This window comes from Gavia stellata, chromosome 1 (genome assembly GCF_030936135.1).
Source record: "Gavia stellata isolate bGavSte3 chromosome 1, bGavSte3.hap2, whole genome shotgun sequence".
Lineage (NCBI taxonomy): Eukaryota > Metazoa > Chordata > Aves > Gaviiformes > Gaviidae > Gavia > Gavia stellata.
The window spans coordinates 71,758,355-71,783,648 of NC_082594.1; the positions used below are offsets into that span (position 1 = coordinate 71,758,355).

General features: G+C 44.1%; 1 protein-coding gene across 1 annotated transcript in view; it reads left to right on the forward strand.

Annotated features, from left to right (window-relative positions):
• The window catches only part of LONRF2 (LON peptidase N-terminal domain and ring finger 2), a 32,424-nt gene extending 23,018 nt beyond the window's left edge, over positions 1 to 9,406 (forward strand). Inside the window, exons 6-12 of the mRNA XM_059835726.1 lie at positions 743 to 839; positions 1,209 to 1,323; positions 2,011 to 2,132; positions 2,964 to 3,122; positions 6,088 to 6,250; positions 8,242 to 8,391; positions 8,771 to 9,406. Coding sequence (XP_059691709.1) covers positions 743 to 839; positions 1,209 to 1,323; positions 2,011 to 2,132; positions 2,964 to 3,122; positions 6,088 to 6,250; positions 8,242 to 8,391; positions 8,771 to 8,929 — 965 coding nt within the window. The 3' untranslated portion in view covers positions 8,930 to 9,406. The remainder of the gene's footprint in view (positions 1 to 742; positions 840 to 1,208; positions 1,324 to 2,010; positions 2,133 to 2,963; positions 3,123 to 6,087; positions 6,251 to 8,241; positions 8,392 to 8,770) is intronic.
• The last annotated feature ends 15,888 nt before the right edge of the window (positions 9,407 to 25,294 follow it).

Consider the following 25,294-nt stretch of genomic DNA (forward strand, 5'->3'; position numbering starts at 1 on the left):
AGTTCGCCCATATAAATGTTGTCAGAAGCTTGAGCTGATAGCTCTTGAGCTTAAATGCTGCTGCTGTGAAGTTTGAAGGCCATAACCTTTAAGTGTATTAACTACAGGGATATATACCACCCCCAGAAAACCAGGGTGGGCAGAATTTTAAGTGAAGTGTTTTGTCTCTGTGTTTGCAGAGTGCTGAGCTAGTGAAATCAGTATTAGCTAATGCAATTCCAGTAGTCCATAAACATTAAGCTCTCTGAAACTTGGGGTTTGCACAGCAGCCTAGTGTAGAAGGAATGTAAGCTTTTTATACTTGTAAGGAAAATTACCCCTGCTGAGAAATCTATAACAAACACTGATGAAATAGTTTGACTGTGTGTAAACAAATTAAATTTTGGACTTAATGTACTTTAAAACATCTGGCCTGGCTGATGTGGGAGTGGTGATGGTGGTGGGAAAGCAATAGCAGAGTATTTTAAAAACTAGGCTTTAAAAAAACGCCACCATTTTTGGAAAAGCAAATCATGGGTATTCAGCTCAGAAGTGCTTTCTCTGGCCATAGACATCATCCTCTGCTCTCCAAAAGATTTCCTGCCAGAAAGTCTAAAACTTAGGTGGAAAATACATTTGTTTGGAACAAAACTTGAAAGAAGAAAAGAGATAAATTAGGTTCTTCATGGAAAACAACTTAAAGAGCATCTGAAATTGCAGTAATACTTAAATATTTACTATAATCATCTTCTTACCTACTTAGATGCAGTTGTTTTACCTGAAAACACCGCTGTCACTTCAAGTGAAATACCAACAACTCTGGTGGATGCGTCAGACTTCGAGTGTTCCCTCTGCATGAGGTACGACTGCATTGACCTGGGATTAAGATCGGAAAGCCTTTCTAGCTTCTGAAAAAGGTTTTCATGGTGTCAGGAGGGAAACCTGCCAGAGAATGTCTAAATCATTACTCTGTTACTTTTTCCTGAACCTTGCATCTGGTGAATCTTTACAGATGTGGTTTTCTCCATTATGCATGGTTTTCTCCATTGTTTACCACTTCTAAAAATGAAAACCTTTTTTTATATCCTTAAATAAAACTGTCACCTGTGATTTATGCAAAAGCAGGAAAGGAAGAGGTGGCTGGATCTAGTCACTCCTTTCCACAGTTTGGGAATCTGCATTGTTTATGTTGGCAGCTTAGCTTTTTTGTTCTGTGTTTTCATGTTCAGGTTGTTCTACGAACCTGTTACCACTCCCTGTGGGCACACCTTTTGCCTCAAATGCCTTGAGCGTTGCCTTGACCATAATCCGCATTGCCCACTCTGCAAAGAAAAGCTGTCAGAAGTAAGTATGTCCTTGCCCTAGTTAACAAAAAAATACAAACCTGTGTTCTTCTGAAAGCAGGTATGTGGGGATTTTCTGTGCTCTACTCTCAAACCAGAGCAACACAGTAGTACCCACAGCATCAAGCTGTACACAAACCTCATTTGATCCAGAATGTATTTTGTCATTCCTTGGAAGACACATGTAGTTTGCTGGTGCTGAAAGGAATTGAGTCCAGTGTCACGTCAGGCTCATGCCTGGGGAGTCCCAGCCATAGCCCTATTCCTACCACCTCTCCAGTCTGTATCTCGTATCTGTGGTGAGCGAGGAATGGTCTCTCCTTGGCCAAAACTTCTGCTCCAGCAAATATAACGTCTCATACATGCAGTACTTCTTGGGGAGCAGTAACCTGACAGCTCTTGGTGAAAATAATACACATATCTTCCACAGAAGTGAGGAGGGACTGCCTTTTCTTGGTGGTAGTACAACTTTGCCAAAAAACAACTTTGGCACAGGGTTATAGTGGGCACTGGAGTGAACCTCGTATCCTAAAGTGGAAATTTTGATACCTGAAGGCTGGAGAGGAGGAATAATCAATACAGTCCTGAGCTAACATGATGTTTGGCCTTAGGAAAGGGGATGGGTTGGGAGGAAGAGATGTTACCTGACTTCTCGTTATCAGACTTAGGAGTTGACTCTTCCTTGCAGTTTCTGGCAAGCAGAACTTACAAGAAGACCATCCTTACGGAAGAACTGATAGTCCGTTACTTGCCAGAGGAATTATCTGAAAGAAAGAAAGTTTATGAGGAAGAAATGAAGGAATTGTCAAAGTAGGCTCTCATTTTACTACTGACAGCTGTTATAGAAATGTTTCTTTAATCTAAATTACTTGAAGAAGCTTCATTTGCTTATGAAAATGCACAAAATGAATGCATTTGCAAATGAGCCTGCCAGATGTTTTGTATTTTCGACATGTTTGTTGCAGATAAATGAGAAACAATATGCTTGGATGGTAGAGAGGCACAACCATATTCTTAAAATAAAGATAATTGCTTTTTCCTCTGAAACAATATAATAGCTTTAAAAGCTATAATGGGGGTTTTCTGGGAGTAGAAGTCCGGTTATAAATGGGTTATACTTCAGGTCAATAGAAGTTCAAGGGTTCAGTGTTGTCAGTGACTTGTGGATCTTATGCTACAACTCAGCTAAAAAGACAAATAAAACATGCAATTAACCCTGAAAAAAAAATACAAAGATTAGTGGGCTTCTTCAAAATTAAAGGACTTTACTGAGCTTGGGAATTCTCTAGCACCTTGCTTTGAACATGGTTAGTTCTTATATACTGTATTACTATAAAAAGTTATCACCAAAATGTTACTACTCGTATTTAAATATTGATATACACACATTTGGGAAATTGGCTATTATTTCCTGACTTTTCCTGTATGAAAGTAGATTAGAGAGATTGTTTCTTTAATGTACTAACAGAAGGAGGCCTGAAATATGTTCATCTTGTAAAAATGACAAACTTCAAACAGATACACGTTTACAAAGAATGAATCTAAAGAAACCACTGGACTCAGTGTTATATTAAGGGTTTATGCTGAATATAGCAGTACCCAGAAAAAAGCTGATTTTTTTTTTTAACAATTATCTTACAGTTTGAATAAAGATGTTCCCATCTTCGTATGTACCATGGCCTTCCCTACCATCCCTTGCCCACTCCATGTCTTTGAACCTCGTTACCGTCTAATGATAAGAAGATGCATGGAAACCGGTACCAAGCAGTTTGGCATGTGCTTAGCTGATGAATTAAAAGGGTAAGAAGATGAGCTGAGAATGTCCTGTTGTTGCAGAGGCTGTTGTAAGGCTAATGGAGTACTACAGCACAGTATACTTGTCTCCCCAAACCACTGCTGTTCCTTCCAGTCCTGTATGAACCAGTACAGAAGTGGCTGGCTTTTTAGTTTTGTATATTAAACATTCCTTTTGACACAAAGGTGTAATTTCTATTGCTCCCCTGTTGGATGGATAGCAAGAATACAACTCATCCTGATATTACAGGCTCCACAAATAGCACTTAATTGTCCGTGTGGTTGGAAAGCTTTCTAACCTGTTTGTTCTAGTGAAAGCTGACTGTCTGGATGAGGTTGGTCCTCCCTCTGCTCAGTTTTAAAAACCAAAAATAATATATTAAAAAAAATCCAAACCTTCCATAGTTTTCCTGCATAGGTGGTATCATTTGAATGAGACAAAGTATACCCGTGGCTGAGAAGCCTGTTCTGCTGCTGAACGTTGAATTTTGATGTTTGTCTTTACTGCTGTGTTGCAACGTCTAAATTATCTGCAGTGAGTGGGTTACATTGTCTTTCTATATGATCTTACCTTTAATTCATTTTTGTGAATTCTGACACTGGTGTGTTTGCAGCTCCCTGTGCAGAGACTGAAAACTAATCATTAGATGAAAACCTGAAGGTTTTCAAGTCCTTTATAGATAATAGTTTTTGGGGTGAAGGTGATAAGAAGATGCTTGTGGGGAAAAAATGAGGTGGTCTTAAGAAAGGTCTACCTTACGAGATGTAATAGATAGTTGCTGACTTCAGAAGATGCGTTGGAGTGATGCAGACTGTAGAATGGGCGACCAGTGTGGGAATCTTTATGAACACATTAGACAGGCATCTTCAGGAGCAGCATTTTTGTAGGTGATCATCACTGGAGCTGAGAGGAGGGCACTCATACCGGGACTTGGCAGCCTTTCGTTGTCCAGTGCAGGGTTGTTTTTTTTTCTCCCAGACTGGACAGTAAGGTGGCAGTGAGAACACAGGAGATGCTACAGCTTCCAGTTGGCTCTGGCTGTGCTTCATGCCATTTGGCATGCTGTCGGTGCTGCACTCAGTGGAGTTCAGGCTCCAAGAGCAGCTGATGCTCCACAGTCCCTTCCAGGCCTGTTACCAATTTTCTGGAAGTAAATACTTGTAAGAGCGAGGACAAAATGACCCTAGAACATCAGTGATAACTCTCCTTACATCTGTAAAGGCTTGTGGAAGAGCCAAACTTATTTGTAGTCAGGTCTAATGCAGATGGCCAAGGGGATACAATCCCCAAAACATAAAAATTGATTCATTAAATAGTGTCATAAAGGGTATTTTGAAATGCAGCCAGTGTGGTTAGATTTTATGTCCTGTCTGTTTTGAGTTACTGAAATAATTAAACTTCTTAAGCATGGTAACTTCTACTTAAATCATACACTAATGTGCAGGAAACCTTCATCTGTAGACACCTGGCAGGCTGCTGTAGGTTCTTACACAAGTAAAGAAGTTCTTTTGATTGCAAAATCAACTGGGAATAGAAGAAGTGGGGAAACTTGTTTTGCTTCATCTACTAAGACATGGATATGGAATGCTGAGATACCTACCTCCCTTGAAAAACACAAGATGTGTTCAATTCATCACCTTGCTCTGTTTTATTTCTCCACTTTAAATTAAAACTGGGAGAAGAATTGTTTATAAACTTCTAATGTGTCAGTACATTTTATAACCATCTCTAGGTGCTTTCTTGTCTCTCTTTGATTAAAGTCACTTTCTATCCAAAAGTAACTTCTCAAAAGGATGATGAAAAAACCCCCATTGCTTACAGGTTAATTTCTAGATTTGGTATGAACGTCACTAAAATCCTTAATATAAAAAATCATTACGTAGCTGTTTAAATAGTGTTCAGTCTAATACTGCTATAACAAACTTGCTTGTAATCCCATTGTAGAGCGCCAGGGTTTAGCTGTGTGGGGCCGTACTCTTCTTGCTCTTCCTCAGTTTGTTTTGTAAGATGGCTGGGAGGGAACGGTTGTTCACAGCAGTCAGCTTTTTTTTTTTTTTCCCCCTCCCAAAACCATGATTTCTGGTAGAGTAGAAACAGGACTCGTTTCCCCAGTGTCACTGTTTCTTCATCACTCTGATGTAAGAAGTGGCCAAGCCCTGGTAAAACAAGCATTTCCCTGATGAAACATTTATCAGATCCTGTAGGGATATGATAATTTGAGATGAGACCAGATGCAGTGCATGCTCCTGGTTAGCAGTAGGCTGAGGTACAGAGCTGCAAATGCTGGCAGATGAACACACCATGGGGAAGAGTCATTGTGCAGTCAGCCTCCCTAGTGAACTTGCTACTGCGCAAATGTAGAGTAGGTGAGCCTGATAATGTTAAGTAAAAATTTATTGCATGCTTGTTTCCAGGACATGATTAAACCCTGTACCTACATTAAGTATAACAGGTACAAATGTACTTTTGTAAAGGTTTTCGTTTTTTTTTTCCTTTTATTTTAAACTTAGAGGACACAAATGCAAGAATAATCTTGTTATATAGAAGCCTGTAATCCTCTGCTTATACTTCGGAGCAGGGGGATAGCCCTCACAGCCCTGCATTTGTTCCTCAGTTTCTGGACTTCCTTATGGTATCTTTATCCATCTTGTTTTCTTTGCAAAACAGGTGAATTTGCCACGCGCAGCTGGCAACTCCCAGTGTGAAACATGCTCCATTTAGCTTCCTGTCCCTTCCCAACTCTCCCCCTGCCCCCAAATAGTTACACTCCGAAAATGCTGCTGCCCTGGACCTCTGAGGGAAGGCAGAAAGGGTGGGGGTTGTGTGGCTTATGTGAATAAGCAGAAATGTATTGTCACCAAACCAGGATCCTCTTTCAAATAAAAAGTGGTGAATTAGGCCCAGTATTTGTCCTGATGTGTATAAACACTTGTTGATGACTTCCACTTTTATGCCCTTCTGTCATTTCAGATTTGCAGATCATGGCTGTATATTAGAGATCAGGGACGTAAAGTTTTTTCCTGATGGGCGCTCAGTTGTTGATACAGTTGGTGTCCGTCGTTTTAGGGTCTTAAGCCATGGCCAGCGAGATGGATATAACACAGCAAACATCGAGTATCTTGAAGATAAAAAGGTGATCTATGGTGCAAAGTTATTCATACCCATGTATTGCTGGATTCACTTAAATAGCCTTTCCTTGTTGCATTTCAAGCTAGCTGTGCCTTATTTTTAAACCAATATTATTATAAATACTAAAGCTCTATTTTGAAAACCATGGAACAAACTTTGTCTCTTCCTTCCCTTTCTTCCTTTCTGCCCTTATAATTATCTCTGCTTGAAGCGTTGCACTCCCTTCATGGATCTCAAAGTAGCTTCTGAGACTCAGGTGCTGAGGTCTGTCATGATGTGTAGGTGAGGTCAGGGTAATGTTTTAAAACTGGTATGGACTTGAAACCCTTCTAAGAACATGTGCCCCTGTTGTTAGAGAACTGACTATTCTTTTCTTACACTGAACAGACAGTTGGCAGACTTCGTATGACCTCCAAGCTCTGGTTTACGGAACAGGTCCTCAAACAAATGTGGGAGTCTGATCTTAAAATGAGATCTTAGTGACATGTAGTTAACCATACCTGTACAAGCATCCATCAGAGCTGGCTGAGAAATGCAGAGTGAGGAGTAGTTTTTACACAGGTTTTATAAGAAGACTTGTTTTTAAAGTGAGGTGCTTGTGATGGGTGTTGGCCAAAGGGTGGATTTTTGCTCATGCTTAATGATGACTTCCTGGATCATCTTTAGAGCATGCCTATAAAACCCTGATCCCTCTTAACATTGAGTTTAGTAGTAATCTCATGCCAATGGATGGAAGTACAGTCTGGTCATACAGCTCTTCAGTGCGCTCTCATAGTTGAAGTGCAAGTCTGTGAAGTCTTAGTAGGACTTTCCTAACCTGTGCAGGATGATACAGTTGTTTGCCAGGGCAGGAAAGGCAGAGTGCATGCAGGTATGTTTGTCCCTTCCCTGACCCACCCCGTCCCTGTCCCCCCGCAAAGGTCAGAGTAGGTAGTCTGCTCAGAGTGAGGGTGGTGGAACACAGGTGTCCAGGCGTTGTTTGTAGATGGTGCCAGAGACCCACCTCTTCATAATTAGGGTGAGATTTACCTTGTGTCACCTGAGAGGCTGACATCTGTGTTCAGCATCCTACGTTCGTGTTATATCTGATGGTGAGAAATCTCAGTCCAAAACACTCTATTTTATCTGCTCTGTCTTAGATACCTACCTTAAGATGAGATTAATTGCCCTCTAGAGCTGTTTCTCCTTGACTGTGAAGGGCATCCAGAGCAGCTAGCTCAGATGTGCATCTGAGTAGCATGGGTGAATCACCAAAACCAACCAACAACCTCAAACCAAAAAAAAAAAAAACCCGAAACCCACAAACAAAAAAATACCAAAACAAATCACCAATTTGTAGTGGGTTTTGCTTACGCTTTTTTCTTTCCCCTAATGGCTAATAGTCAGGCCTGTGCAACTAAAGCACTCTTTGCGTCAGCGAGGGTCTTTTTTTTTTTTTTATGGCTGTTCCTGGTATTGGGAAAGCATCTGCTTTCCCTGCTTCCTGCCTGCTTAGGTGTCTGCCCTCCTCCTCCTCCTTGGCTGTCCTACCATGGCCTTAACACTTCTATAAAATACTGCTGATCTCTAAATGACGTAGACCACCTGTCTCTGTGCTCGGTGGTAGTAGTATTTCTTTTGTTTTGCCAGATGATATAACAATGTTCAGAGGTCCTTCTGTGACAGGGAGTTGAGGTTGTGGGTTTGAGATGATTAATATGATGTCCTGGGATTAGAAAGCAGATTCTTCTGTTGTGCCGTAGGAATGGATATTAAGAGGCAGTAACTGCGCCAAGAAATGTCACTTCAGAACACCTAGGGGAGGGTAAAAAGTCTCCAGCAGCATCACAGGTTTGAAGTCTGAGACTTGGGTACAGTTGGGTACAGTTTGCTTAGATAAGGCCATTTGAACAGCTGTAGTCACTGCATTATTTTGCTTCGCTTGCTTCTGGGGATGTGCATGGACTCCACAGTATCAAACCTGTTTTGTTCCATCTCCTTTCTTTTAACACTAAGGTTGAAGGACCGGAATATGAAGAACTTGTCCGCCTTCATGACTCAGTTTATGATCAAGCTGTTGCCTGGTTTACTTCTCTTAAAGACAATATGAAAGTGCAAATTCTCAATCATTTTGGGTCCATGCCAGGAAAAGAGCCAGAGCCACAGGTAGTAAAACCTTTCTACTTATGAATCCTTACACTATATGTAATTTTTATGCAAGACTATTTTCTGGCAGGTTTTTACTCTGTTTTTGTGCATTCTAAGCTCTTCTTATTTACCCAATTTTGGTCTATTAGCATGAAGCATGGAAAACAGTTAATCAATGGAAAACAATATATTAATGTAAGCTGATACTTGAAGACATCAGTCTTAATGGTGCATATAGGCGAGGAGAGCACCTGAAATTAAGCGTGTAGTTGCTGCTTGAACTGTTTGTTTTACGGTGACTTTCTTAGCAAACAAAAGTAGAAGGTGGAAAGGAAGGTGGTGTTCATGGGGCAGTGCCGGTGAATACATGATTGCATGTCTTTCCATCCTTTTGCAGAGCAACCCCAGTGGTCCTGCCTGGTACTGGTGGCTCTTGGCAGTGCTGCCTCTGGAAAACAGAGCTCAGCTGGCTATATTGGCTATGACCTCCCTTAAAGATCGTCTTATCGCCATCAGACGTGTATTGATATTTGTGACTCGCAAAAGACCCAGATAACATGGACTTCAGTTGTGAGTGGGCACCGAAAACATCTCACAAGAGGTTGTTCTGGGCGAGGGCAAAGGGGGAGGGGTTGTTTTTTGGTTTTTTTTTTAAAGATTCCTTCAAAAAGAAACAGCCCTTTCTGACTACATCCAGCATCCATCGATTGCATCGGTTTGTTATCCTGGGTATTCACCAAACCTTGCACTCTCTCCTGTTGTCCTGGTGAAATCTGAGCCTCTACAAAGCTGTGCTACAGTTAGAGCATAGCTGATAGATGTGGATAATTGCTTCAGAGTATTACGATAGAGTTGATGTTTCTAGCCTGCAAGAGAGTTAAGTACTAGAGTAGCACCACTGGCCTGCATGTGATTTGGATTTCCACTTGGTAGGAAAAGGAAACTGGACAGTGGATTGAAGAGGTGTTTCCTAGACTTTCTTGAAGGTAGTGAACAGAAGAGGAGTTACGCTGCCCAGCAGAAGTATGCATGAAGACTGTAACCAACAGTATGCTCTGTTAGTGAATCGGTAGGCAGTCTGTCATACACCCACATCTCTCTCTTTTTAGCAAATAGCAGTCTGTGAGGAAAAAAAAATCAAGCTGTTTGTGGTCAAGGCATCTGAGGATATCTATCTGAAAGAATAATAGCTACTGAATAAGTACACTATTTAGTAGCCTTAGGTAATCCCTTGTGTTGTGATTTATGTGTTGTAGCGGATTGAGTATGTACAAAATGTTTGGAAAGGTGTACTTTGGTTTATTTGAAAAGAAAAATCAAAGTAATCGTAGCTGGTGTTACCGCTAAATTCAAATCAAACTGGCTCCCTAAAGTATGATAAACTCTGCTGTGAAATAATGATTTCACCCTAAGTATGAGGGAGGCATGCTGCAGTTTGCTCTGAACACCTGTTCTGCACGTGGGACCGGTGAGGATGAAATGCAGGGAGGTTTCCATCTCCCTCCTGCCTGCAGTGTCATGCCAACCTCCCGTTACATTGGAGTGATCTCTACTGAACATGTTTCAAACCGAAAGTATTATAGTTTAGTAGCAGTTGCTGTATGTGATGGAAATCAGTCCACAATAACACCGTGAAAGGAGGCACAGACCGAACCTATAAAGGCAAGTCTCAATGCAAGCTTAAGTCAGGTGTTAACCTTCATTTGTCTTTTTGATTATTTTTTATGTATTGTTTTTTTAATATCTAACTTTGATAGCTATTAAATTGATCACTTGTCAGTCAAATGATCAACATTTGCTCAACTGCCAATGAAAAAACTAACAGTGTTACCAGTTCAATCGGCATAGTTTCCTATAAGTAGAACTGATACTACCAACAGGAAAAAAAAGTTGACTTGAATCTCCATGTGCTGCAAGCATAGCAAGACCAATGTAAAGACTTGTTCATGTGCAGAAGTCTGGTAAGAAAAAATGGCTGCTTACCTAAATGGTCAAAGTGCCTGGTTTCTTTTTTAGTTCTTTCGTCCTTATTTGTCGATGAAGATGTATTTAAACTTTTTTTTTCAATTTGCACATGAGTTCTGGAAGAAGACTGCATTAAAATGCAGTGATTAAGATATATTACCTGCTCTCTTTGGGTATTGTAGTCATAACCTGTGTGGTCTGGGAAACAAAAATACAGAGGTTTTTTCCTTTCAGCAAATGGCAACCACAAATGGTTTCTGTAACATACCCTGAATGTACTGTAACTGCCTCTACCTTGAACACGCCTTTTCTATTTAAATAGTTTGTAAGTATATTCTCTGAATTGTGAAGTACATAACTTACAACCAATGATGTCATAACCTCTACAGTAGCCTTCTGCAAGTTCTGCTACCATCACCAAAATAGTCAAAATTCAAGTTGAATGCATTTCTTCCAGGATTTGAAGATGATAAAGAGGAAGTCACTGAAGTATAAAGGAATTGTTCTATATATGGGGGAGGAAATGTCGGAAGTCAGTAGGTCTTCAGCCCACTGTCAGCTGAGCTACCGAAGGGTGGTTTCGCAACCTAATTCTCAGACCGGAAGATGGACTGTACTTGATCTCGCAATCCTTTCTGTTCAGCTTCCTGTTCTTCCCATCCCTTTCCATGCTGTATCTCGTGTAGCCTCACTCATCTTGCTCCTTTGTGTGTCTGGCCTAGTTTTGAGTATTACTAGTTTAGCTGCAAGGGGACACTGATGGTATTTGTATATTGCTGGTCCCTGATCTTACGTGTGCTTAATTTTACATATAGGAGTGTGTTTAAGAAAAAAAAAAAAAAATCAAGGTGCTAGTTAGTGTCTTCTTGGCTTTGCCGCAGTAACTAATGTGAATATTCTTCTTCGCAAAAGTGATTTTTCAAGATACCTACTTTTGAGGTACTTCTGAGAGGAAACCCTACGGAACAAGAGAGGTTGTTTACTGCTGTTCTGTAATGTGTAAAGACACATTTTACATGGAAAGTAACATTACTGTGTTCATGAAGGCCTGCATAATTAATGGAATGGTAGTTATTGAAGAGAAAGCTGAACTGTAGAGGGATTTTTTTTTTAGTCAAGGTTTAAAGCGGTTTGTGAATATTTCAGTGACTGATGTTTTGGATAAATGATAACAACATAGGAATTGTCTGTGTATGGATGCAAATAATCATATTAGCAGCCCAAAGCTGACATTTCTTCCAAAACATTGAATGCTGATCAAATAGCAAAGCTTTAATAAATAAAAAAAAAAATCAGAAGTCACCACTGCCCTGTGGTACTTGCTTTCTAAGGGAAAGTACCAATTTCATTGTTACCAAATTGTCTCTGCCATATAATCTCTACAGCATCCAGTTGTAATGGATGTAATGGGAAAAGCTAGCTATCTCATTTCTCTCTAGAGGAAATGTCCACTTTGTGGCCGATGTACGCTTAGGTGTAACTTGTTGCCAAGGTACATGTGGAAGCATTGGAGCTGAGCTCCTGGAAGAGATAGACAGGATTTGTTGCCTTTCTAGCTCATTACACTTTTCTTGCTTGCTGTCCAAGCAAGGATGCTGGGATATATGATGAGTCTTCACTGTGGTGAATGTGGCCCTTCTTTATACATCATAAAGAGGCCAAAAAAAAAAAAAATCCCTCTACCTCTACACCTGTTGTTCACCTATAAAGCTTCAAGCTACAAAATGATATATATATTTTAACCTTTTTTTGTCTTTCAGAAGCATACTAATTGTTTGCCACTGAGGCCTTTTATCTACTGTATTTTAATATGTTCATTTGATAGTCATCGAGATCTCTTTGTACTTCTAACCTGTAGATCTTGTCATGTTTCTTACTGCTCCTTTTTCCTTGTTCTCCAGTCCACTTTTAAATTGACAAATAGAAAGCTGTACACTCTCTATTCCTATTACATTTTACACTAGTGGAACTGGTATTTTGGTAGCGCCTTAATTTTGCAGTTGTGAAATGATTGTATCAACTCTTATCTGGGGCTTCTGACCAGATTTAAACGAGTATGTTTAATGTAGATAAACTTGAAACCATTTTTTACTGTTTTAAAGCTAGTTATGAAATGGAGTGTGTACATATGTATAAATATAAATTATTAATCTGCACCTTTTTGTATCTAGTAAATACAGGAGAAGTTCATGTTCTAACCACATTTGGCACTTCTTGTTGCATAAACAAAGCCAAAACTTTTTTTAAAAATTGCAATGTTCATTTCATGTATATTTGCAATATTCATGGGAAATGTATTTAATTTATGTGATATTTGGAATAAAACAGATTGAATTTATAAGAGCGTGAGTTTATGGGAAAGCTTTATCGCTCTGTGAGGGCTAAGAACCAGAGCCGTGGTAAATACGGTCTGAACAGAAACAAGCCGCTGATGTGCCGCTGTCGGAAGCGGGATGATAGTTAGATTTCCCCAACAGGAGCCCGAGGGATGAGAATGGGCCCCGTGAGGTTTTAAGAAGCAAATGGTATCCCAGAAGCAGTGGTTAGGTGTTGCAGTTCATAAGTTGCATGGCAAAGATTTTAGCCCCAGTGCAGGAGAAGTGGGGGAGGCTGCAGAGGACACAGCACGGTGGGGCTGCTGGGGACCCAGGGCAGCCTGAGGCACTGCATGTGGACGGGAGAGGTGGATTTTAAGGGGAGCGGGAGGTCTCCAAAATGGGAGTGAGGTAAGGAGCCCTCAGCAGAGGTGGGATGGGGGAAATGAAGCCTGAACTCCCCGGGGGTGGGATGTGACAAAGATGGGAGAGGGGTCATGCAGTGTGATGGGTGCGCTCGACCCCTTGACCAGACTGGCGATGGTTTGGTGCAGGCTCTGGAAGAGGTAAAGGCCTGAGCCATAGCCAGGCCGTGAACTCCTCTAGTTTTGATTTGTTCTCTGAAAACTCGCAAAGGAGCAAAGTAACACAGCGAACATCGGTGCATATGAGCTTGGAACGCCGATCATGCGATTAACACGTGAATAGCGGGTGGCTTTTCCAAGACTCATTTATCAAGAAACAAAGAAAGTTGTGGGTACAAGGAGTCTCATGCATACTTTTTTCATCACGTGTAATTTTACTACAAGCCGACCACTTCATCCCATGAATATGACAGCCTCAGCGAGCCGCCTTTGAGCTCTGAATGCTAGGCAGTGTGGCTGCACGGCAGTGATCCCCCCTTGAGCTGGGACACCTCTCCAGGTTGCTCCTTGAGGCAGAGAGACCTTTAACCCACGGCAGATCTTTGGTAAGTGACCGTTATCACACATAACCCTGTAACATAACTTTGACTTTGCCTTGGTAACTTCGATTGCATGCTGAATTGATGCTAATGAAACATTACATAAACTTTGCATATATAATCCTTTAGACATCAACTGTTGACCAAGTCTGAGACTAGTTTTGGACTTAGCCACACCTAGACTCCTCTCTGAGAAGGAGTTTAGAAAGCAAGGGGGTCCACTCTGAACCTCGTGACTCAACGGGAGGGTCTTCCTTACCCTTTACGTCCCTTGCGTCTCTGTGAATCATTCTAATTCGAGTGTAACTCAGTTTTCCTTCGTATGTTTTTCCATGCAGTAATTAATAGAGTGAACCTTGCCATCGAACTTTGTTAACAAAGTCGCACTTCTGCAACATCGTATTAAAACCACTTTTGCTAATAGCTTTGATGGTGATTCTTTAAGTGATCTAAGTCGCGCATTCGTGACAATTGGTGTAGTCGGCAGGATCCTAAATCAGGATTCGCAACGTGCGGTTGGCTCTTCCTTTCATAGCTTCTTGGACTGAGTATTTTTTAGCCCTAAGTGTGACCTGACTGGCCCCATGGAATAAATTCTGGAAACTATGGTTACAGTTACAACACAAAATGCTTTGTTGACTAAGTCTAGTGAAAGAAAATGCCTTCAGGGTGCTACAAGGTGGAGGTGATGTTCCATGCCGAGCTGCTGGGCACGGCTGGCACCAGTGCAGGAGGCCATGGGACTCCAGCCAGGCTGCTGCAGCAGCAGCAAAATGCAGTTGTGGGAGGGCAAAGCCAAGCTAGATTGTGGAGAGCATATCCCACCCCTCAGCTGTCTCGCTGCCAGCTGAGCAAAACCACTCTGAAGGCATTTTCTGTAAACATTAGCCTTTTTTTTTTTTTCTTTTGGTGCTGGATTGACTTTGGCCTTATTTATGCTGCATTTATGCCTGTATTCACTGAACGTTTGAGCAAACAAACATCAGATATAAAACTGCTCTTTTAAAGGAAGTTGCAAGTGTGTGTTGGAGTACACGTATAAACGATGCTTGAGCTGTTTTGATATGCTAGACTATAGCGTTCTTTAAACATCACTCCTTTCACCAAAGGAAGGAGGCGGGGAAAGATGACTGATCTACCTTTCCTTTTTATTATTCAGATCCTTGTGTACCTCAAAACTTTTGAGAGCAATAGAATCAAAATAACTGCATGAAGTTAGTAAATATTAATAGGATTTTTTTACTCACCCTGCATATCCTTTGCTAGCTGATGTCGAGCCCTGGAAAGGCAGCATACCAGATTGTGCCCTTTTTCCTGAGCCCTGGAGTGATGCCATTCCTACAGCATGGAAACCTTAGTGGTCTGTTGTCCTCTTTGCATTACTGTCTGCTTCATCAAACCGGGAACCCGAAATAGCGCCACTTAATTCTGTCCAGCAGCACTTACATTTGGAAAGCCGAGCACTTGCTGGAAGCTGTTGGCTGTTGAGCCATAGAGTAAGAAAAATGAGTAATCTGGACCAAAAAAACTGGGACTGTGTATCTATGGGGGGGAAAAATGTGAATTCATGCCAGCACTTTCCTTAGTTCCTTTAACAAATGTGTATATTACACTTGCAGCTAAAAGACAGGCATGTTTTTAATCACGTTTACGTTACATGGTAGGAACAAGTTGTTTCTAAATTAAGATGAGTATTCCTGTCAGCTTTTATAGCTCTGTTCTGCCATACAGAATCACAAAATCACAGAATCACTACAGTTGGAAAAGACCTGCAAGATTATCAAGTCCAAACATCAACCAACACCACCATGCCCACTAAACCATGTCCCACAATGCCATGTCCACACGTTCCTTGAACACCTCCAGGGATGGTGACTCCACCACCTCCCTGGGCAGCTTATTCCAGTGTCTCACCACTCTCTCAGTAAAGACATTTTTCCTAATATCCAGCCTGAACCTCCCCTGGTGCAACTTGAGGCCATTTCCTCTAGTCCTGTCACTTGTCACTTGGGAGAAGAGACCAACACCCACCTCTCTACAACCCCCTTTCAGGTAATTGGAGAGAGTGATGAGGTCTCCCCTCAGCCTCCTCTTCTCCAGACTGAACAACCCCAGCTCCCTCAGCCGCTCCTCATCAGACTTGTGCTCCAGACCCCTCACCAGCTTCGTCGCCCTTCTCTGGACATACTCCAGCACCTCAATGTCCTTCTTGTAGTGAGGGGCCCAAAACTGAACACAGTATTCGAGGTGCGGCCTCACCAGCGCTGAGTACAGGGGCACGATCACCTCCCTACTGCTGGCCACACTATTTCTGATACAGGCCAGGATTCGACTTTGTCTGCTAAATTTGGGATTTCATGCATCCATGGAAGAAACGTCTTCACTTTTAAATGTTGCTTACATTTTATTCTCATAAACATCTGCTGCTCTTTTTATGCAACAGCCACATTGGAGCCCTGTCCCTGGGAGGACCTGTAATTTGAACACAGAAGCTGGACCAGAAGCTGGTCCTGGGGCCAGGCCAGTTAACCTCACCATAGACCAAGTTAGAGAAACAGCTCTGGTCCCCTTTCCTCTACCCAGTGTATTCCAGAGGCAAAGCTGAAACTCCTCAAGTTATACTCCTGGTGTGCATGTAGGCTTGGGGATGATGTACTGCAACTGCCCAAGAGCATACTTTTCTTTAACCATAACAACAGCCAAAGGGAAACACCTCCGCGCAGCCCCTTCAGCCCATCAACCCATTCGTGTTCACCATGGAATGAAATCCTCCCACCCTCGGTTCAGCTCATGGAGCTCATCGTGGCTGTGGTCTTCCCTGTCATTCCCAGGCCCTTCTCGTCGCAAGCCCTTTTTCTTCCCTTGCCAATCTGCTGGTTTTCTTTTCAAGAGAGAAAAGAGATAAAAGGTAAGGAATGAACCAAACACCCAGGAAAGTTTTGCTGGCTGGTGGCTCCAGTTGCCAATTTTTTGGCCGAAGCTGCAATCGGAGAGCAGGTTCAGGCAGCAGGACCCCTCATGTTCTCTCAGAGCAGTTCTGACAGGGAAAAGATGACACTTCTAAAGCAGTAATGTGATGTCCTTCATCGTAAGAGGAAAGATACGCGACTTTGAACCTAGGCTTAGCCTTGCCCTGGAGCAAATACCTCACGTTTTCTGCTGGTGGCTGAGGCACCTCACAGTGCTTACTGGCTGCCCTTGTTGGCTAACAGAAGATGGTTTCTAGCAGATGGACTTGCTGTGGCTAAGTAGTCACGGTATCAGAAAATGCCTAAGTGCTCTATGCCAGCTTCATTTTCTTTTATCTGAAATTATTTGTCTTGGACAGAAGGAGGCAAGATCATCCATTGCCTGAATGCAGGTCCACCTGGCAAGGGCCCTTTCCCAGCACCAATGTGATTTCCTTATTCTCTCTCTGTGAATGTTTTGCGATGTTCAGGTAAGACCTATCCCCATGAGGCTGCATGGAGATCTGAACCTGCCACCACCATGTCTTTTAGCAGAACCACTAGTGATGTTCTGTGTTACCTTGATACAGGTCCTGTATCAAGATGTATAACAAGGCTGTCAAGGTAAAGTTGGTTTCTGCAACTCAAGCACGTGCCACCAGAGCTCAAGCTGCATCAGGGGCTTTGCTAAAGGGTGATTCCATTCCTGATACTTGCAGGTAGCTGCCTGGAGCCCTGCCTGTGCTTTCAGCAAACACTGTGCTGAAGCATCTGGAAATGATGCTGTTCTCTACAGGCACATCAACAGGTGCTTCTTCATGTGGAGCACTCTGAGATCAACTTCTATTTGAGTAAATCTGTGAGGTCCTGTGTGGAAGTAGGACACAAAGGATGTACACCCAAAGCTTAATTGCCAATGAAGACTGAGGTTCAAATAGAGATATTCAAAGAAAACAAAAGTCGCTTACCCAGAACCAAAAGTCACTGAGTATGTGCGCCATGTGTGTTTCCATCCCAGCCTCCTCCCCCTCCTCTTGGTTCTTTATTTCCTTGCTCTCTGCTGGAAGTGGAGCACAGGAGGGCATGTGGGGGAGCACCCGAACCTCAAGCACCGTGCTTTGCGGTGGGACCGGAGTAATTCCAGAGGAATGGCTAATACTGAAGTATCCAGCCCAGTTTGCTTAAGATGCACCATCCTCAAAGCTTAAGTGTATGTGTGGAAAAACTGTTTGGAAGAGATGAAGTTACTTTAGAGTAAGTTTTTATTCTCTTTTACTCACTGTTGGTAGGAATTAGCTCTCTGCCCCCTCTCTCCCGACACCAGGTTTAACTACGAAGCTCAGGATTAAGCACATTGGATCCCAGTGGCAGAGTAAATCCTCCATAAGAAGTGGACGATATTCCAGGTGGCCTAAGTCCTTTCTCAATACTGACTAGTGTTGAGAACTAGACACTTGAAAAGTACAAGAAATGCTTGAATAGGAAAAACGAAAAGAATCTGGCAAGGTATTTCTCCCAAATCCCTCAAGTTGAGGCTTCTATATGTCCTGGAAAGCTTTTCCTTTCCCTCTTCCAAACTTGTGGTATACAGAATTTGAGGGAGGCTCTGACTGTTAGCAAGTAATGCAGTGTAGTCCTGGCATTCATAAAAAACAATCCATTCCTTCTTTAATCCTGCAATATTGTGACCTCAGTGCCACGGTGTATCAACAAATTCCTCAAATTAATTGTGCACGGAGATCATTTTATTTCTCCTCTGTTTTTGGTTTTGGTTTGTTTTGTCCAGGCTCTGAATTTCTATTATTTCTGGTATGTTTTCTTTTGCTAGAGAAGCCCAAATTGATCACACTTTCCTAAATGAAGGAATTGTAAAAAAATGTGCCTCCCACTCTTTGCACATTTCACTGTTTTGTTTGCTGTGTAGATAGTTGCCGGATTGCATTCAGAAGGTGCATGTCTGAATTGCAGGCTCCTCATTTTGCAGAGGTGCCTCCTTACCAGATGGTGCTTTCAGACAAGTAATTTTCTTGTTTACTTTGCAGCAATCAACTCTGTGTAAGTGTCAGCTTTGGCTGGACCTTTTCAAATATTGTCATTACATGCTAATTCTACAGTGCAGAGGCTTCTTGTTTTTATCTTTATGGGTAGTAACAGGTAATTCCTCTGGAGGATGTGTACCAAGGCATTGGTAAGAGTTGATGTCTTTCTAGTTGTAAGAGAGCCTGGGTGTACCTCTTTTTTTTAGCAGAGATATCTAGTCCACTTTAGAGAGCCAGCTGCTGATTGCAGTTTGCCTTTTGCTCAGCACTCTGTTACTTCTGCGCTTAGCGCTGGAAAATCTCTTGGCATGGAGGAGTTAAATACTTCTGAGTTCTCGCTTGAATCATCTGTCCCCGTGTTGGAGTGGGTTTGCTTGCAAGCACGTATGGGATTGGAGCCGGTCCTGGAACAGGAGCGCGCGGCTCACGTCTGACATGCATTCGCTCGGGCAAAAACCAAGGAACAGCCACTGCAAATAAAAACACACCGAGAGGGGAAGGGACACGCTGGACTCGGGGAGGATTAGCTAAGGACACTTCGTCACTTCGCCTCCATTCATTTGAGGTGGAAGAAGGAATACAGGGAAGGCGGAGACATTTTTGGCTCTGCCTCTGTTCATAAACTGCGTGTGAGATTGTTCTCTGGCACAAGCACTGCCTGGCACAGAGCAGCTGTGTGTGTGCACAGTGTTAAACCCTCTATCCCACCCAAAAATGTGCAGCTTCACACACACCACCTATTGGGAATGGTCCCTGCGTTGTGCTAACTCCTGAGCTGCGGCTGCAAATTTGAGGAGGCGGGTGGTGGGGTGGTAACGTTATCTGGCAGGTGTCTAAAGCTTTCCTCAGCTCTTCTGAATTTGCTTGTGTAGACATAGCCTTGATGAGTTTTTTTAGGTAATGAGAAGTTTCACGATGAGGGACCCTGGGTGTGTGTGGGGTGAGTGCAGCTGGGAGTGGGGCTGTGAGGAAGCAGTTTGCCTCTGGCTGGCTTTGGGTACGACGCTGGTGACTGGCATAGGTAGCCCTAGCAGGCATCTCCTAGACAAGCACGTACGCAAGGCTTAACAGTGCTCTGGCTTGATCTCCCTAAATGGAGTATAAGGTCTTGGTCTGGTAAGTGTGCGGGAAGGGGAAGGAATAGAGGGTTGGAGAAGTGGCGATAAATTTCAGCCAAAATCACAGGGAAGTGTCCTAAGGGGTTTGCCTGTTTGTCACCTTTCCCATTGAATGAGGACGGGGTACAAGCCCAGGCTCATGCATACAGGGCTGATGATGACCAAAGAGCCCGGAGTATACTGCACCAAAAAGGAGCATAAGGCCACGAGTCTGAATTGGAATAAAAGCCTGTCTGGCCCAGTGCCCTGTTTCCAGCAGTAGCCAAAAAACCCAGGGGAGAGCAGGGCAATACTAATACTTCTCTCAGCCTCCAGCACTGAAGAGACTCAGTGTGAGCCAGGTGTGATGTCTGTGTGTTTCAGAGCCCTCAGTAGATCTCACTTCCATATTTTTTACGGCACCTTTTTGAACCCGTGGGAACTTTCAGCATCCACAGCCTTGTTTGGCGAGGATGTCCACAGGCTGGCTGGAGGGTGTGTGAAGGACTACTTTTCATTTTGGACTAGGTTCTTACTAGCTTCCCTTTGTGCTCCCTAGCCCTTGTATTAGAAGATTAAAGGTAAACTGTAGGGGCTTGGTCCATGTAGGGCTCAGATGGGGGAGGATGGGCCAGTGAAGGTAGAGTTTTGTAAGAAGTCATGGGCAGGTGACCTTAACAGCTCACCATTTCTCTCTTCTGATACTAAGAGGCACCAACAGGAGGCACCAGGAGCTGAACAAGGGAAGGGATTCTTCCTCCAAGCCCACAATCTATTTTTTTTTGCTGTTGTTGCGCTGCTAGTGCTGTCATAGAGCTTTATCAGACCAGAGAGTCCAGGCTCAGTCACTCTCTCTCTTAGATCCCCCCTGTAATTCCCCATAATCAGCCTTCACCCGTATAACCCTGAATGACTCAGCATTATCAAGAGAAAAGAGGCATCTCCATGCACAAGGTCTGTGATGGGTTCATGGATGCCCAAGTGAGCCAAGCAGCCAGGCAGCCCCAAAGGTGGCTGATCACTGGTCTTTGCCAGAATAAGTCAGAGATGTTTCTGCTGGCAGCAGAGTTTGCACGATGTGATGGAAGCATATTTTTAGCCTTTTTTTTTCTATTCAACAGGCAATTTTGCCATTTCCTCTGCCCACAGCTTTAGAAAGCCAAAGAGCTAGCAATGCGAAACAGATGGTAGAGAGAAATCTGCCTGCAGCACCTGAACAAAGTAGAAGACGTTTCTGCTATCTGTGAGGGAAGTGGCCACAAAACACAAATGCTAATCAGTCAAAACCCATGCATCTCAATCCCCTTCAATTCGCCATTGGAAGGTGGCAGCTAAGAGGTCACCTCTGAGCTTTAGGAGCATCAACTGACAGCAGGCCATGCTAGTGTTGTCAGTTAGGTGCTGTAGGAATGCTTGACTGTTACCTAGTATTTGGGAGAGTCAGAGATGCTCCCAGGTCTTGCACTGCGCAGCCCGGCTTTGTTCTGGCCCAGAGCTGAGCCCATCTTGCCTGCAGGCTTCTTCTTCCCTTCCTCTGGGTCCCACGTTTCTGTCACCGGTTGCAGGCTGACACCTTTCTCCCCCTCCCTCCCAGCCTATCTGAAGCGTGACAGTGAGAGAGCTATTCACAAGACAAGGAAAAGAGAAGTAATGCTGGAAACTTCCCGATGTGGTTTGACTGCTATAAGTAGTGCTGATTCTGCTGCAAGCTGGATGCGGTCACAGGTGGGTGGGAGGGCTGGCAGGAGAGACCTGGGTGACCACACCGTGCCGGAGGGAGCATGTGTCTTGCAGCTGGGGCTGCTCCCCTGGTTATTCCTCCGGTACAGTCATGCCTTTGGGGATGGTAGGGAAAGCTCAGAGGAACAAGGTCTAGTCAAAGTATTCTTCATTGGCTTGACTACTGGAGGCTTGCCAATGTGACGCCCATCTACAAGAAGGGCCAGAAGGAGAATCCAGGGAACTACAGGCCTGTCAGCGTGACCTCGGTGCCGGGGAAGATTATGGAGAGGTTCATCCTGAGGGCGCTCACAGGGCACGTGCAGGACAACCAAGGGATCAGGCCCAGCCAGCACGCGTTCATCAAAGGCAGCTCCTGCTTGACCAGCCTGATCTCCTTCTATGACCAGGTGACCCACCCAGTGGATGAGGGAAAGGCTGTGGATGTTGTCGACCTGGACTTTAGTAAAGCCTTTGACACTGTCTCCCACAGCATTCTCCTGGAGAAACTGGCTGCTCATGGCTTGGACAGGCGCACTGTTTGCTGTAAAGTAAAAAACTGTCTGGATGTCTGGACCCAAAGGGTTGTGGTGAATGGAGTGAAATCCAGTTGGCGGCCGGTCACAAGTGGTGTTCCCCAGGGCTCAGTATTGGGGCCAGTTCTGTTTAATATCTTTATCAATGATCTGGACGAGGGGATCGAGTGCTCCCTCAGCAAGTTTGCAGACGACACCAAGTTGGGTGGGAGTGTTGATCTGCTTGAGGGTCGGAAGGCTCTGCAGGGGGATCTGGACAGGCTGGATGGATGGGCCCAGGCCAATTGGATGAGGTTCAACAAGGCCAAGTGCCGGGTCCTGCACTTTGGCCACAACAACCCCATGCAACGCTACAGGCTTGGGGACGAGTGGCTGGAAAGCTGCCCTGCAGAAAAGGACCTGGGGTTGTTGATTGACAGCCGGCTGAAGATGAGCCAGCAGTGTGCCCAGGTGGCCAAGAAGGCCAACAGCATCCTGGTCTGTATCAGAAACAGTGTGGCCAGGAGGGAATCTGAAAATAAACCAGAACTTGGGTGTTTTTGCTGAGCTACCTCACTGCCATCCCAGCCTGACTTACTGCACTCCTCCGCTTGCTCCAGCCCCTCCTGAACAACACAGGAGGTCGTGGAGCTGTGTGTAGCAGAGCTGTGTGTAGCTGTCATTATGGCCAGCACAGTAAGCCTTTATTTTGGTTACCACTGGCTACCCAGCTCCCCTCCTTGCATATCGGCTAACATGAACACCAGGCTGACTTGTCACCCTGTCTCCTCTCACCTCGGCTTAGCTGTTCGCTCTTGCATGGTCAAAAAGCCTGCCACCTGCACTGCTCCGAGCCAGCCCAAGGGCCTCACCCTGACCCTACCCTTTAGCCGCTCCCAGGCACGGGGGGAAAGAGCCCTATAGCGCTCTTTCGCACTGTACCGCATCCTGCTGACTCTGTTCCTGTCAATAACTTTATGCCTTCGAGGGCTGTACAGATGCAAATATTTTTCCTAGGCACATTTGTGCAGACAGTTATTGCTTGTATGTTCTGTGTCCCTCTGGGAATTTTAGTATAATATTTGTACTTTGGGAAAATTCGCCTCTTTTCTCCTCAGAGCCAGGAGTCCCCTGTGAGTTCCCAGAAGCAGCTTGGGAACAGCCCTGCAAACCTGCCTGCATCCACGCGTCCCGCTCAGCAGCCAGTGGACAAAATCTGTCCCCGATTGCTTCTGCAAAGACACGGAGGCTCCTTTTAACGTTTCGTTTCTCTTGCTAGATTTTTAGATAGGAAACCACGCCTGGGTGCAAGGCTCTGCCTCTGCTTTCCGGCACACCAGTAAGCACCCAGTGCCAGATGACTGAAACCAGCTTCCTCTCCCTACAGCTACTGGGAGGTAAATACATTATCCTGCCCTGTGCTGCAGACTGCTGGGACTGAACCGCGACCAGTTGCTGACAGAGACTGTGTTATGTCGCAATCGCTACTTATTATTGTGGTTAAAATATACCCAGAGCATGTAAAACATGAAACAATCCCTCCCATCTTTCTAGAGGGCTCCGTGTGTCGCTGCCAGCAATGACAGCAACAGTAGGACTCCATAAGGTCTCGCAGCTGGAGGAACCACAGAATTTTAAGCTGCTTGGTGATTCCAGCAAGATTTCCCAGCAATACAGAAGTCTCGGTTGTTGGAACTTTGATGAAAATTGGCGGCCAAGCAGAGGAGAGAGATGCCCTTAATTCCAGTTCCAGTTCCTGCTAAGGAAAAAACTGCATTTTTAGATACTGTCAATCAAGCAGAAGAAACAAATATTGAGAAAATTAGGCTGGGATGGTTCTGAGAGCCCTGGGAACTACTTGTTTTAGTAGTAAATGTGCCGTGTCATCTTGTTCCCTCAGAGCATGAGTAATCCCTACAGTACACAGTAAGGGCCTGGCTGTCGCTCTGACCCAGCGCCGGTTGTAGCAGGCGGTACGGCAGCGAGTCTGGGCTTTTGGCATTTTCGTCTTGTGCTCAGGCCACTCAGCAAGGCGCTCAGAGCTCCTCGCCGACCCTGCGTCGCCTGTGCCTGCTCTCTTCCTTGTTAGCAAAGATTGCACCGCAATTTTCAAGCGAAATAGGAGAGCAACCAAGAGCAGCACAGACCTTCTAACTGCTGGCAGCATCGCTTTTTTTTTGGCCTTAGTACCTATGAACAAACTTTCCCTTCTTGTCTCTTACTGTCAGACGGACCCTTCTTGTCTTCCTCTGCCCTAATTCCACTCATTTTTTCCCTCTTTTGCTCCCACGGCAACCTCTTACAAGCCTGGACTGACTCCCTGAGCACCAGCGGGCATTGCAGGCATGAGAGCAGCAATTACATGTTGTACCACTGCTTTCTCTCGGCAAACACGTCGTCTTTGGGGAAGGGGGGGGTCAGTGCGACCAGAGCGGTATTCGGCCTCTGGACCTGTGAGTGACTCAGCACTGTTTTTATCTTTGTACGCTCCCAGGCAGGAGCCTGGGGATCCTGTCATTGCATCCCTCCTGCCCCCTTGCCCAGGCTACGACAGTTTTTCCTTTACCCTTTTGCCAGGCAGCGGGACAAGGCGATGCTCCTCTGACAAATGAGTGTCGCCTGGGGGTGCAGCGCCCTGATGCTGGCCGCATGCTGGTGGAGCAATTTAGCCCAGGAATCACGGCGACGCTGTGTCTCAGCCTCTTTTCTCAAGGAGAACTTCATGTCTCAGACATTGTCCAGGAGGACAATTATATTACTGTAAACCACCGTGCATCACTTTAAAGAAAGGTAATTAAACATCTGAAGGCCAGGTACTTAGATTAATGACAAGAGGGCTCAATCAAAAGCTGTGGGGACAGTGACACTGCCTAGGTGAAATGCCGATCCCCTGGCTGTGCTGCTGCCACGCTGCTGTTTCTGAAAGTTGAGAGAGAGGTTTTGAGACCTGTGGAAATTTTGAAATTATATTAAGTGATGAATGTTAAGAAGTAATTACGGAAAAAGAAAATCAAGCAAAATGAACAGTGGGTTTTTTTCCCTTCCTCCCCCATGTGGAACGGTAATGGAATATGGTCTCCTGGTGTAGTATAACGCTGTAAGTACTGTGTGTCCCAGTTTCACAATGCTCAGTACAATGTGTACAAAAACAAATACGAGTATGTTGTGGTTAGGCTGTTCATCAGCTATCTGCTTTACTGAATATATATTTCGATATATGTTATTTTCACTGTCGAGTAACTGTATAAGTAAAGGAAAGGAAAAATCCATTACCAGTCAATTAAATTTCACAGGGTCCTGAAAAAAGCTATAGAGGACAGTCAACATCGGGAAGCTAAACTCTTGCATTTTTTTTCTTT